At 42.9% G+C, this 14200-nt stretch overlaps 1 protein-coding gene and 1 long non-coding RNA gene across 2 annotated transcripts in view; one reads left to right on the plus strand and one right to left on the minus strand.

Moving 5' to 3' along the window:
• Positions 1-14200, plus strand: part of LOC134356082 (transcriptional activator GLI3-like) — a 471736-nt gene that overhangs the window by 433419 nt on the left and 24117 nt on the right. Inside the window, exon 11 of the mRNA XM_063066656.1 lies at positions 12579-12728. Coding sequence (XP_062922726.1) covers positions 12579-12728 — 150 coding nt within the window. The remainder of the gene's footprint in view (positions 1-12578; positions 12729-14200) is intronic.
• Positions 1-14200, minus strand: part of LOC134356093 (uncharacterized) — a 150297-nt gene that overhangs the window by 72110 nt on the left and 63987 nt on the right. The window lies entirely within an intron of this gene.

Below are 14200 nucleotides of genomic sequence, written 5' to 3' on the forward strand. Positions count from 1 at the left end.
GTGTGATCCATAATCACAAACAGAGTGGACATCCTTCTTCCCAAGCGAGACTCGTGCATCAAAACCTTCCTCAATATTTCATGTCAACTGTTCTATTCACTTTGCGTAGACTCTGGGCTGGATTTATTAAGTATGCCCGCAAGAAAATGAATCTCGGAGTTGTATATGGTGACAGATGAGAACTTTGATGATAAATTTACTTTGCTCAGACAGAAATGCGCCATCTGATTCTGTCTGCGTAGGTTTTGTTCTCTCTAAAAAGATTCGAAGTACATTTATTATCAAAATATGTATACAGAATACAACTCTGAGATTCATGCTCCCACAGGCAGTCACAAAACAGAGAAACACCATGGAACCCATTCAAGAAAACATTGAACACCCAACACGCAAAAAAAAGATCAAATTGTGCAATCTGCTAAAAGTGAGCGAACAATGCATAGAATAACAAACATCAAACCAGTAGTATTCAGTTCAGTTCAACAGCGCACTGCCAGCCAATGCAGGGCGAAAGGCTATTTTCCGCCGTAGCGCCCCAGTCCGTATTGATCACCCCGATCGTACCGCTGAGAAACTGCAAAAAAAAAAGAGTAACCAGAATACAGGAACACATGCAACAGTGAACCTCAAAGTCCCCGAAAACGAGCCCACAGCCATGCCGGTCAATCCCGGCAGTGTGGATCCCAAAGCTCCTGTACTTCCGTCTGACAGCAGCTCGCAAGAGTGAGAGGAAGACTGGTCCCACCTCAGTGAACGCTGTGCTAAGGTTGCCAGCAAGTCTTCCTTACTCCACCAGGCAAGACGTGGATCTATCGCACAGGAGGAGGAGAAGATGGAGGCGCGACGTAGCACGCGCAGCCACTCAGGTGAATGATATCTGTTATCTGTCAAGTAGGGGACCGTGCACAATTCTGATTTGATGGAGACGGACGTGAGAGTACGGAGGAACGTCTGGAGAAACTTCTGAAATGCCCGCTTCACTGCCGCTGTGGTAACCGGAATCTCCGGAGCAGAAGGCCCCGAATCCTCGGCTTTGCTTGTTTCAGCGGCCGGGGTTAGGTCGAAGGCGCTCAGCAGAGGATGGCGCTCGGGAGGCTGTATCGGAGGGGCTGGCTGGAGGCTCGAAGTTTTCGGATGGACAGACTCAGTGTCAGCTGTGGTCGGGTGCTTCCAATGCATCGGCAGTTGTTGGTGCCTGGAGGTTTATGGCAGGGAGTTTCTCCCTTTTGCCACCTGCTATCGGGGACTTGGGAGTTGATCGGGACTTGAGACTTTTCTTTACCATGCCCATGGTTTGTTGTTTATCAAATTATGGTATTGTTTTGCACTGCTGTAACTATAATTTATAATTATGTGGTTCTGTCAGTGTTAGTCTTTGGTTTGTCCTGTTTTTCTGTGATATCACTCTGGAGGAACATTGTATCATTTCTTAATGCATGTATGCATTTCTAAATGACAATACACGAGGACTGAGTGTTCTCATAATCTAATCTATCGTGGATCACTGTTCATTTCAGGAAATCTGCGATGCTTTCTCCCTTTTCAATTTTGTTTTCGAATGCCTTTTCCTCAATTCATTACTGAGTTTTTGTTGATTAGGAACATTCATTCAAAGTCCAAAATAAATTTATAATCAAAGTACTTACATGACACCACATGCCATCTTTTTATTACAGGCATTCAGAGTAGAACAAGGAAATACAAATGAATCAATGAACACAAAGACTGACAAACAATTAGTGTGCATGAAGACAAACTGCAATTTTAAAATAATAAATAAATAAATAATGCTGATAATGTGACACACAAAATGCTGAAGGAACTCAGCAGGTCAGGCAGGATCTATGAAGAAGAATAAAGAGCTGACGTTTCAGGCCAGGCCCCTTCATTGGGACTGAAAATGAAGGAGGCAGAAGCCAGAATAAGAAGGTGGAGGAAGGGAATGGGTACCGGCTGGCAGGTCATAGGTGAGACCAGGTGAGGGGGAGGTTGAGTGGGTGGGGGAGGAGTTTGAACCTAGAAGGTGACAGGTGGAAAAGGTAATGGTCAGAAGAAGAAGCAATCTGATAGGAGAGAAGAGTGGACCATGGGAGAAAGGGAAGGAGGAGGGACACCGGAGGGAGGCGATGGGCAGGTGAGGAGAAGGGAAGGGATGAAAGTGGAGCCAGAATAGGAGATAGAAAAAGTGAGAAAGGGGAGAGGAGCGAAATGATCAGAAGTTAAAGAAATCAGTGTTCATCCCATCAGGTTGGAGGCTACCCAGACAGACTATGAGCTGCACAAGATATACTGCAGATGATGAAACTCCAACTCCAAAGCAGCACACACAAAATGCTGACAGAGCTCAGCAGGCCAGGCAGGACCTGTGGAAAGGAATAAACAATCAATGTTTCGGGCTGAGACCCTTCATCAGGACTGGAAAGAAAGGGAGAAGAAACCAGAATTAAAAGGTGGGGGGTGGGGAAGGAGGACAAGGTAGAACAGGTGAAGCCAGGTAGGTGGGAAGTGGGATGAAGTAAGAAGCTGGGAGGTGATAGGTGGAAAAGGTAAAGGGCTGAAGAAGAAGGAATCTGATAGGAGAGGAGAGTGGAAGGTGAAGAGAAGAGGTAAGAGGGGGCCAGAGTGGGGAATTGAAGAAGTAAGAGGAAGGAGGAAATTTGCTGGAAGTTGGAGAAATCGATATTCATGCCATCAGGTTGGAGGCTACAGAATATGAGCTTCTCCAGCCTGAGAGTGGCCTCATCGTGGGCATTAGAGAAGGTCATGGACCGACATGTCAGAATGGGAATGGAGTTTGGAATTAAAATAGCTGGTCACCAGGAAATCCTGCTTTTTGCAGATGGAGTGGAGGTGCTCAACAAAGTGGTCCCAAATCTACGTCGGGTCCCACTAATATTGAGGAGGATACGTTGGGAGCACCAGATACAGTAGACAGTTTCATCAGACTCGCAGATGAAGTGTTGCCTCACCTGGAAGGACTCTTTGGGGGCCTGAATGGAGGTGAAAGGGCAGGTGTGGTACTTTTTCCACTTGCAGGGTTAAATATTCGGAGGGAGATTAGTGGGGAGGGACAAATGGAGAAGGAATCACAGAGAGAGGGAGTGATCCCTGCAGAAAGCAGAGTGTGGTTGGGGGGGAGGGGGGTTAAAGATGTGTTTGGTGGTAGGATTCTGTTGAAGGTGGTGGAAGTTGTGGAGAGTGATGCACTAGATGCAGAGTCTTGAGGGGCGAGGGCAGAAGTCTGGGAAACGGAGTTGATGCGGGTGAGGGCAGCATCAATGTTGGAGAATTCCACTCCCCTTTCCCTCTTCCGCAATTTTCTTTAATTCTTTGACAGATTTTTTTCCTCTTGGCTGTGTTGATTAACTACTCTCAGTGTTCACTTTATTAGGTACACCTGTACACCTGCTCGCATCTAATCAGCCAATCATGTGGCAGCAACTCAATGCATAAAAGCATGCAGACATGGTCAAGAGGTTCAGTTGTTGTTCAGACCAAACATCAGAATGGAGAAGAAATGTGATCTAAGTGACTTTGACCGTGGAATGATTGTTGGTGCCAGACAGGGTGGTTTGAGTATCTCAGAAACTGCTGATGTCCTGGGATTTTCATGCACACAGTCTCTAGAGTTCACAGAGAATGGTGTGAAAAGTAAAGAGTATTTCCGTGGGCAAAATGGTTTGTTGGTGAGAGGGGTCAGAGGAGAATGACCAGACTGGTTCTAACTCACAGGAAGGGAGCAGTAACTCAGACAGCCATGTGTTACAACACTGGTGTGCAAGGGAGCATCTTGAACCTTGAAATGGATGGGCTATAGCAGCAGAAGACCACAAATGTACACTCAGTGGCCAATTTATCAGGTGTATGAGGTTCCTGATAAAGTGGCCACTGGGTTTATGCATACCTTAATAATAAATTTACTTTGAACTTTGAACTATCTGTTATCAACTTACTTAATATTTAAAAATCTCTGCTTCAATTCTAATACAGTGGATTCTGATTAATTGTGCCTATTTGGGCCAACTGTAAAAGAAGAAAAACTAATTGTGAAAATATCCAGGATTTCTTTCATTTATTTGAGATACTATGCCACTGAATTAGAGCAGTCACGTGCACTTGTGTGGCTGTTAGACACTACATCGTGCTTAGAGTGAACAGTTTTAAATAGCGTGGTTCCATGTGTTTGTGTTCAAATAGCAGTGACCTTCGTCACTGATAGTTGGCGAGAAGTAAGCATGAAGGCAACTCCAAACTGTTTTGCTCACTGCGGTTTCAAGCATTCAGGCTTGGAGATGCCAGAAACGGCTGGGAGTGAGAATGAAATGATTTCTCTATTTCAACAAGTTAGGAACTATGAAGAATTTGAAGGTATTGACAATCATCTTGAATGAAAATGAAGATCTGGAGGATGCAATCGTCGAAAGCATTGTCTGAAGACGGTCCATTTATCTACACTAAGTGTTTGTGTTGATTTTGTTTATTTACAGTTAATCAAAAGAACACTATACACTGGATTAATTATTCCTCTGTCAATGACTGTTAAGAACTAATATACAGCTTTATAGCATTGTAGTAGTATTGATAGTGTTTTAATTTCTCCTGTATTTCATTTAAGTACATAATTTGTTACTCATTTTAACTGTAGTTTGACTTCTTTATACCTTTTTAACTATTTCCATAAATCTTCGGCTAATTGGGGCAGCCGCTTAATTGAGCCACAATGTACTAGTCCCGATGTGTCCCAATTAACCGGAATCCACTGTAATTCGGTTGTGTGCATGCACCTTTGCTGACTGGCGCCTAATAAATCTGCAGTTTGTTTAATTTCTTCCTTCTTACAAGGACTGCACTGTTGAATAAACCTGTAATTTTGATTCTTTCCTGAATTGCTATGGAAACAGTGTTTAAAAAATCTTCAGACTGGCAGTTTCCTGGCTGCCTCAATTCGGCTGCCAACTCATCTTGGTTTTCGTTCTGAAGTTGTAAAAATGATGTTTGTTTCATGGAGCTTCAGTGATGAGAAAACTGGTCAAAGCATTCATGCTGTTGAAAGAAATTGTTATTTATGGCATGTGACCAATGAAACTGTAGTTGTTTCCATGCACTTGATTTAAGGAGATCACGGGGCTCAGATTTATACAAACACAGTGAAACTGTACACTTGGGACCGAGGATTAAAAATAACTGTGGATTTCCTTAGTGTTTTGCCCATTCATTGACGTACAAAAGGGCCGGCAGAAAACTAGAACTGCAAGGCACAGAAAGAGAACTGTGACTGTTCTTTTAAACAGCTCACCACTGATTCAGCTTTCTCGTGAGCACCCCTGCAAACTTCTCTACTATTACTATACCTAACAAAACTAGTCTTCAACCTGTATCCACACCTTCATGAAAAGCTGTTGCAGGAAAGCAGCATCCGTCATCAGGGACCCCCACCAACACAGGCCGTGCTCTCTTCTTGCTGCTGCCATCAGGAAGGTCCAGGAGCCTCAGGACTCACTACCCACCAGGTTCAAGAACAGTTTGTACCCCTCAACCATCAGGCCCTTGAACCAAAGGGGACAACTGCACTCAACTTCACTCGCCCCATCATTGAAACGTTCCCACAATCAATAGACTCACTTTCAAGGACTCTTCATCTCATGTTCTTGATATTTATGGTTTATTTATTTATTATTATTATTCCTTTCTTTTTGTATTTGCACAGCTTGTTGTCTTCTGCAGGCGGGTTGAACGCTCAAGTTGGTTATTATGGTTATTATTCTATAACCATGTTTATTATTCTATAGACTTAATGAGTATGCCCACAAGAAAATGAAACTCAGGATTGTAAATGGTGACATATATGTACTTTGAACTTTCTTTTGTACAGTGTCTATCTGGTCATCGCTTGCTGCATACAAAGAACTTCTCCTCTCAAATTCTTTAATAAGTTAAAAGTGAATTTATTATCAAAGTATGCATATGTCACCATATTCTACCCTGAGAATCATTTTCTTGCAGGGATTTACGGGAAAATAAAGAAATACACTCAGTGGCCACAGTTTTAGGCACCTCCTGTACCTAATAAAGTGGCCACTGAGTGTACCTGTTTGTGGTCTTCTGCTGCTGTAGCCCATCCACTTCAAAGTTCGACGTGGTGTGCATTCAGAGCTGCTCCTCTGCTCACCACTGTTGTAACGTGTGGTTATTTGAGTTAACGTCAGCCTGAACTAGTCTGGCCATTCTCTTCTGACCTCTCTCATTAACAAGGTGTTTTTGCCCACAGAACTGTTGTTCATGAAAACCCCAGAAGGTCAGCAGTTTCTGAGATACTCAAACCACCCCATCTGGCACCAACAATCATTCCACAGTCAAAAACCCCAGTTCTTCCCCATTCTTATGTTTGGTCTGAACAGCAGCTGAACGTCTTGACCACGTTTGCAAACCATGGAAAACTGTGCATAAACAAAGACTGACAAACAACCAACGTGCGAAAAAAAGACTGAATGAATAAAGCAAGTAATACAGAGAACGTGAGTGAAAGTGACTGTCGGTAGCAGAATCTGGAGATGATTTGGTGGAGGTCTACAAGCTGTTGAGAGACCCAGATGGAGAGGCTAGCTAAAGACCTTTTCCCAAGGTAGAAATGGCAAACATGTTGGGACATAATTTTAAGGTGTTTGGAGGAAAGTATAGATGGGATGTCAGAGGAAGGTTTTTTACACAGAGGGTGTGGGAGTGGTGGTAGAGGGAGATCCATTAGCAGATATCCCACCTCTCCCGGAAGTTCCAGGAGTCTCCCGCATATTAATAGTGGCTCCCTGATGCCCACAAATTATATACAATATCCTGGAAATAAATTTTTTTGAGAGCGTGAGAGAGCGAGAGAGCACGTGAGAGAGAACGAGCGCGAGAGCGACCACGAGAGAAGAGAGAGAGAGCGCCACCATGGCAGCGTGTTCCAAAAAAAGAAAATATAAAATGTACGTCACCCCAGACTACCCTAAAGTGTACCCCTGCCTAATAGGGGTCAAAAATAATGACAGTGTTGCTCACTGCACTGTTTGCAACAGTGACTTTTCTATTGCCCATGGTGGGTTAAGACTGTAAAAGACATGTTGAGGTGAGTTTAACAGGTGTCATTCGTTCATTAGCATAGCTGACGTTATTTAAACTAGCCGGCTAGCTGCTAAGGAGCTACTCTATTTCAGACATCCCACCTCTCCCGGAAGTTCTGGGAGTGTCCCGCAAATTGTTGGTTCTACCTCCCTGAAATGAGTTTTTGCAGGTTGGGATGTCTGCATTAGACTCTCAGATAGGCACGAAGATGAAAGAAAAATAGAGGGCTATGTAGAGGGGAAGGGTTAGATTCATTGTGAAGTAGATTTGAAGGTTGACACAACATTGTGGGCTGAAGGGTCTGTACTGTGCTGTGATGCTCCATGTTCTGTACTAGCTGTGTTAAAACGATTTCAAAATCATAATTAAAGATTCAAATGATTAAATATTATTCAAGATATGATTTCAAGCTAGACTAAATGTTTTATATTAAATTGGATACTTGTCGTTACAGGTGTTGTAAGTATCATGGCATTTTCATTGTCAAAATGTGATAGAATTGGATATTTTCACTGACAGAAGTCGTGAAAGTTGTAGTGACAATTGAAGGTGAAATTTAATTTTCTTTGTGAACACAAGGAAATCTGCAGACGATGGAAATTCAAGCAACACACATCAAAGTTGCTGGTGAACGCAGCAGGCCAGGCAGCATCTCTAGGAAGAGCTACATCCTGACGAAGGGTCTCGGCCCAAAACGTCCTCTGTACCTCTTCCTAGAGATGCTGCCTGGCCTGCTGCGTTCACCAGCAACTTTGATGTGTGTTATTTATTTTTCTTTCTTGCCCAGAACCCTACAACCCACAAGCAAATGAAGGGGCCTCAGATCTTACCTTATGATTCATCACCAGGTCGAACCTGGCGCACGACCTAATTTCCGATCACTCTGTTCAGACATTGGGCTGTAATAGCAAGGCCCTACTTCGCCACAGTGCTAGTGAACGGGCCTTAATTCCCCCTGCTGCGTTTGTACATTCTCCCCATGACTGCATGGGTTTCCTCCGGGTGCTCCAGTGTCCTCCCACAGTCCAGAGACGTACGGGTTTGTGGGTTAATTGGTCACATGGATGTAGCTGGGCTGCACGGGTTAGTCGGGCCAGAAAGGCCTGTTACCATACTGTATCGTTGAATTTAAAAAAATTAAAAATCTTACACACCTCTATCAAATCTCCTCTCATCCTCCTTTGCTCCAAAGAGAAAAGCTCAACCATAAGACATGCTCTCTAATCCAGGCATCGTCTCCTCTGCACCCTCTCTAAAACTTCCACATGCTTCCTATAATGAGGTGACCAGAACTGAGCATAATATTCCAAATGTGGTCTATTACCTTGCGGCTCTTGAACTCAGTCCCCTGACTAATGAAGGCCAGCACACCATACACCTTTTAATCAATAATGGCCAATTAATTTGGGATTTGCACACAGGAGTTCTGCTTGTTATGTAGGAAAATACCATGCAGGGCTGTTGGGAAAATAGGCACAGTCCAGACCAATCAGCTTGAATTTACAAAAGTGAAGCTAATCCGCCCTCTTCTGGTACAGCTCTGGTACTGCAGGTACTTCCAGTTTATTGTAATGTTGTAAAACCACGAAAGCAGGGGTTTTTAACCTTTGGTCCACAGACCCCTTAGGGATTCATGGATAGATTCCAAGGGGTCCATGAACTTGGATGAGAAAACATTTACATCTTTATTTTCATTAACCTCTAAATTAAATTTAACATTTCCTTCAATTATGAATGTAGGCAGCAAACCACAGTAGTGTTATTCAGGCTAAGCAACAAGTGATATGCCTTTAAGAAATAAAGTTTAATTTTAACTTGCCTATATTTTAAATGTATATTCCTGTTATTTAATGCATTATTAAAGAAGCACATATATTACAATATATTCAAATTTGTTTAAAAAAATATTTTGATAACCATATTCCATTTTATTTTACACTTAAATATATTGTGAGAAGGGGTCCATAGGCTTTACCAGATTGCCAAAGGGGTCCATGGCATCAAAAAGGGGTTAAGGAGCTCTGCACTAAAGCAATCAATGCATATTAGAAATAATCAAAACAGCGTGAATGACATCCAGACAGTTTTTCATCTTTCAACACACATAAAAGTTGCTGGTGAACGCAGCAGGCCAGGCAGCATCTCTTGGAAGAGGTGCAGTCGACGTTTCAGGCCGAGACCCTTCGTCAGGACTAACTGAAGGAAGAATGAGTAAGGGATTTGAAAGTGGGAGGGGGAGGGGGAGATCCAAAATGATAGAGGAAGACAGGAGAGGGAGGGATGGAGCCAAGAGCTGGACAGGTGATTGGCAAAAGGGATACAAGAGGATCATGGGACAGGAGGTCCGGGAAGAAAGACAAGGGGTGGGGGAACCCAGAGGATGGGCAAGGGGTATATTCAGAGGGACAGAGGGAGAAAAAGGAGAGTGAGAGAAAGAATGTGTGTATAAAAATAAGTAACAGATGGGGTACGAGGGGGAGGTGGGGCATTAGCGGAAATTAGAGAAGTCGATGTCCATGCCATCAGGTTGGAGGCTATACCCGACGCAGACTGGGAGACCGCTTTGCTGAACACCTACGCTCTGTCCGCCAGAGAAAGCAGGATCTCCCAGTGGCCACACATTTTAATTCCACATCCCATTCCCATTCTGACATGTCTATCCACGGCCTCCTCTACTGTTAAGATGAAGCCACACTCAGGTTGGAGGAACAACACCTTATATTCCGTCTGGGTCGCCTCCAACCTGATGGCATGAACATCGACTTCTCTAACTTCCGCTAATGCCCCACCTCCCCCTCGTACCCCATCTGTTACTTATTTTTATACACACATTCTTTCTCTCACTCTCCTTTTTCTCCCTCTGTCCCTCTGACTATACCCCTTTCCCATCCTCTGGGTTCCTCCCCCCGCCCCCGTCTTTCTTCCTGGACCTCCTGTCCCATGATCCTCTCGTATCCCTTTTGCCAATCACCTGTCCAGCTCTTGGCTTCATCCCTCCCCCTCCTGTCTTCTCCTATCATTTTGGATCTCCCCCTCCCCCTCCAACTTTCAAATCTCTTACTTAACTCTTCCTTCAGTTAGTCCTGATGAAGGGTCTTGGCCTGAAACATCGACTGTACCTCTTCCTACAGATGCTGCTTGGCCTGCTGCGTTCACCAGCAATTTTTATGTGTGTTGCTTGATTTTCCAGCGTCTGCAGAATTCCTGTTGTTTGAGTTTTTCATCTATGTTTTTTTTATATTTTCACTTCCAATAGACTAAACTTCACTCACCACAACTCTGCACAAACTACAAGCACTCTTTAGAGCACTCTTTAGAACACACATTCTTGGTTTTGTGTTCTTAGAATGCGCTTGTTGTCTTCTTTTGCATATTGTTTGCTTGCCAATCTTTGTTTATGTGTAGTTTTTCATAAATTCTATTGTATATCTTTATTTTTCTTGTAAATGTCGGCAGGAAAATGAATCTCAAGGTAGTATAAGGGACATACACGCAGCGGCCACTTTATTAGGTACACCTGTACTCCTGCTCATTAATGCAAATATCTAATTAGCCAATCATGTGGCAGCAACTCAATGCATAAGAGCATGCAGACATGGTCAAGAGGTTCAGTTGTTATTCAGACCAGACATCAGAATGGGGATGAAATGTGATCTAGGTGACTTTGACTGTTGCTGCCAGATGGAGTGGTTTGAGTGCCCCAGAACTTGCTGATCTCCTGGGATTTTCACCGCGATAGTCCCTAGAGTTTACAGAGAATGGTGCAAGAAACTTAAAGAAAAACATCCAGTGAGGGAGGTCAGAGGAGAATGGCCAGACTGGTTTAAGCTGTTAGGAAGGCAACAGTAACTCAGATAAGCACACGTTACAACAGTGGTGTGCAGAAGAACATTCCTGAAGGCTCGGCACATTGCATCTTGAAGTAGGTGGGCTACAGCAGCAGAAGATCACACTGGGGTCCATTCCTGTCCCTAATAAAGTGGCCACTACTTTATACTCCAGTACTTCAAATGCAATGAATGAATTTTGCCATATTTATTCTGAGACTAGGAAAATTTGTTGTACAAAGATTGTACAATATTCAAGATTCAAAATTGTTTAACGTCATTTCCACTACACATTTGTGAAGGAAAATTAAATAATTGTTACTCCAAATGACTTGGCCTCCACAGATAACTCCTCATCTCTGTTCTAAAGAGACATTCTGAAATTCCAGCAGTTCCCAACCTGGGATCCATAGACCACAGGCTTAATGGTATTGGTCCATGCGATAAAAATGGGTGGGAAACCCTGCTATGTTCTGTGTTGCCTGGGCCTCCCCCACTATAGGAAGCACCCACTCTATTTAGATCTTTAAACGTCCAATAGGTTTCAATGAGATCTCCCTTCATTCTTCTAAACTCCAGTAAGTACAGGCCCTGAGTGATATTTTCATACGTCAGTAAAATTGCTTAATATTATGGATATATTTTAAGACGGGTTGATTACTTGCAACAGTTGGAAAACAATGAAGGGGTACGTTTATAAAGGCTTCGGTGTCGATGTTGGAAAAAGGTGCAAATGATCATTGATGCCAGTTCTACTGCATATCACCCAAAGTTGTTTGCTGAGAACTGCTTATCCTTGCTAATAACACTCGTGCACTGTCAATTTACAGGATATGTCTCTCAGGGAATTGGGTTTTATATATATATATATATATGTGTGTGTGTGTGTGTGTGTGTGTGTGACTGTATGATTACTTGATATCTTATATGTGCTATGTGCGACTGTAGGGTCTGTGATTTGCATCTTGGCCCCAGAGTAACACTGTTTCGTTTGGCTGTATATTTGCATGGTTAAATGAAAATTAAACTTAAACTTGAAAGTTACCACAGACTGACAGAAGAAACCCAGAGGGCAAATATTTGCACTAAAATAAATCATTCAGGAGTTAGAGATTTCACAACGTTGAAATAGGAAAAGCAAGCAGAATACGCTTCATAAACATTGATATTTGCAGGCCACACTGTAGGGAGTGTGTCAAGATGTCTGAGGAAGCAAGTAAGGTTGGGTGCAACTAGAACTTGAGGTCATAGGTTAAGGGTGAAAGGTGAAATATTTAAGTCGAACCCAAGGAGGATCTTCTTCATGCAGACTGTGGAATGATCTGCTATGGAAGCGGTGGATGCAGGTTCGATTTCGACATTTGAAAGTGTTTAGATAGGTACATGGATGGGAGGGGTACAGAAGGCTATGACCCAGGTGCAGGTCAATGGAACTAGGCAGAATAAGACCAGAAGGGCCAAAGGGCCTGTTTCTGTGCTGTTGTGTTCATTTACTCTATATCTCTAGATACGGGTCAGTGAGACTAGGAACAATAACAGTTTGGCATGGACTAGATGGGCCAAAGGGACTGTTTTGTGTTGTAGTGCTCTGTGACTCTAAGTGGTAACAAGATGTCCACTGACAATTTGCCTTTTGATTCCCTCAATCAGCACATCAATAATGACCACATCCACGGCGAGAAGAAGGAGTTTGTGTGTCGCTGGCAGGACTGCTCTCGGGAACAGAAGCCATTCAAAGCCCAGTACATGCTTGTGGTCCATATGAGGCGACATACTGGGGAGAAGCCACACAAGTGCACTGTGAGTCTCTTTATTGAGTTGTTGTTTACCAGATGTCACTTGTTCTACCAACAAGTCAGATCGTTCATTCCCCTCCATAGATGCTGCCCGACATGCTGAGTTCCTCCAGCATTTTGTGTGTGTTAATCTAGGTTTCTGGCATCTGCAGAATCTTTGATCTTCACCTCAGTGTATTTTCACTGCTTTATTCTTAAAGATGGTGTTTCACGGTTAGCAAATCAAAGCAGTTTATTTTTCTCCTTGACTTGTTCCAGGAATAACTAGTAATGTTTTACATGCTTCTTCTGTTTGGTTTGGGATGAGTTCTGTCAGGTGGCTACTAGCCAAAAGTCGAGACCAGTGCACTTTAACAGGATAGCAACTTACCCAAGTCTTCTTTGACAGAATGCTCCAAAATCTCAACCTTCGCCATTCAGAAGATCGAAGGTCCTTGTCCCCAAGGTCACCCCACCTCACACTTGGATAGCCATCACCATTTTTTCACCACTCGTATGTCAATATCCTGAAACTCCATAGTCGCGTAGTGGTTGGCACAATGCTTTACAGTACAGACGAGGTGGGTTCTATTCCAGCCGCTGCCTGTACGTTCTCCCATCTTAGGATTTATAAATGGTTCATAAACCCATGAACATTTACTTCTGTACCTTCATCAACCTGAGAAAGATTTTCTATGAAGTACAGATATACTACACAGTGGATTCCAGTTAATTGGGACACATCAGGATCAGTGCATTATGGCCCAATTAAGTGGCTGCCCCAATTAGCCAAAGTTTCATGGGAATAGTTAAAAAGGTATCAAAAAATCAAGCTACCATTTAACTGAGTTACAAAATGTTTTTAAATGAAATACAGAACAAATTAGAACTCTACCAATACTACTACAGTACTATAAAACTATGTACAGTATTAGTTTCTAATAGTTTATCAACAGAGGAACTCATCCAGTGCTCATTGCTGTGTTTTTTTGATTGACTGTAAATAAACAAAATCAACGCATTTGCCAAATACAGATAGCAGGCTGCCTTCAAACAGGGCTTTCAACAGTAGCTTCCTCCAAACCTTCATTCAAAATGATTGTCGTTACCTTCAAATTCTTCCTGGATCCTAACTTGCAGAAGTCGTGAAATCGTTTCATTTTCACTCCCAGCCGTTCTGGCATCTGCAAGCCTGAATGCTTGAAACTGCAGTGAGCAAAACAGTTTGGAGTTGTCTTACTGCTTATTTCTCACCAACTATCAGTGACAAAAATGACTTTTTTTGAATACAAACACATGCAACTGATGCTATTTAAAAACTGTTTGCTCTAAGTGTTGTGTAGTGTCTAATGGCCACATGACTGACACGAGTTAGAAAATATTTGGAAACAGTTTCTAGCCCCAATTAAGCGACATAGTGTCCAAAATAAACAAAAGGAATCCCAGCTATTTTCTCAATTTGTTTTTGTTCTTTAAGAGCAGTCCCAAATAAGCGAC

Source organism: Mobula hypostoma, chromosome 1 (genome assembly GCF_963921235.1).
Source record: "Mobula hypostoma chromosome 1, sMobHyp1.1, whole genome shotgun sequence".
NCBI lineage: Eukaryota > Metazoa > Chordata > Chondrichthyes > Myliobatiformes > Myliobatidae > Mobula > Mobula hypostoma.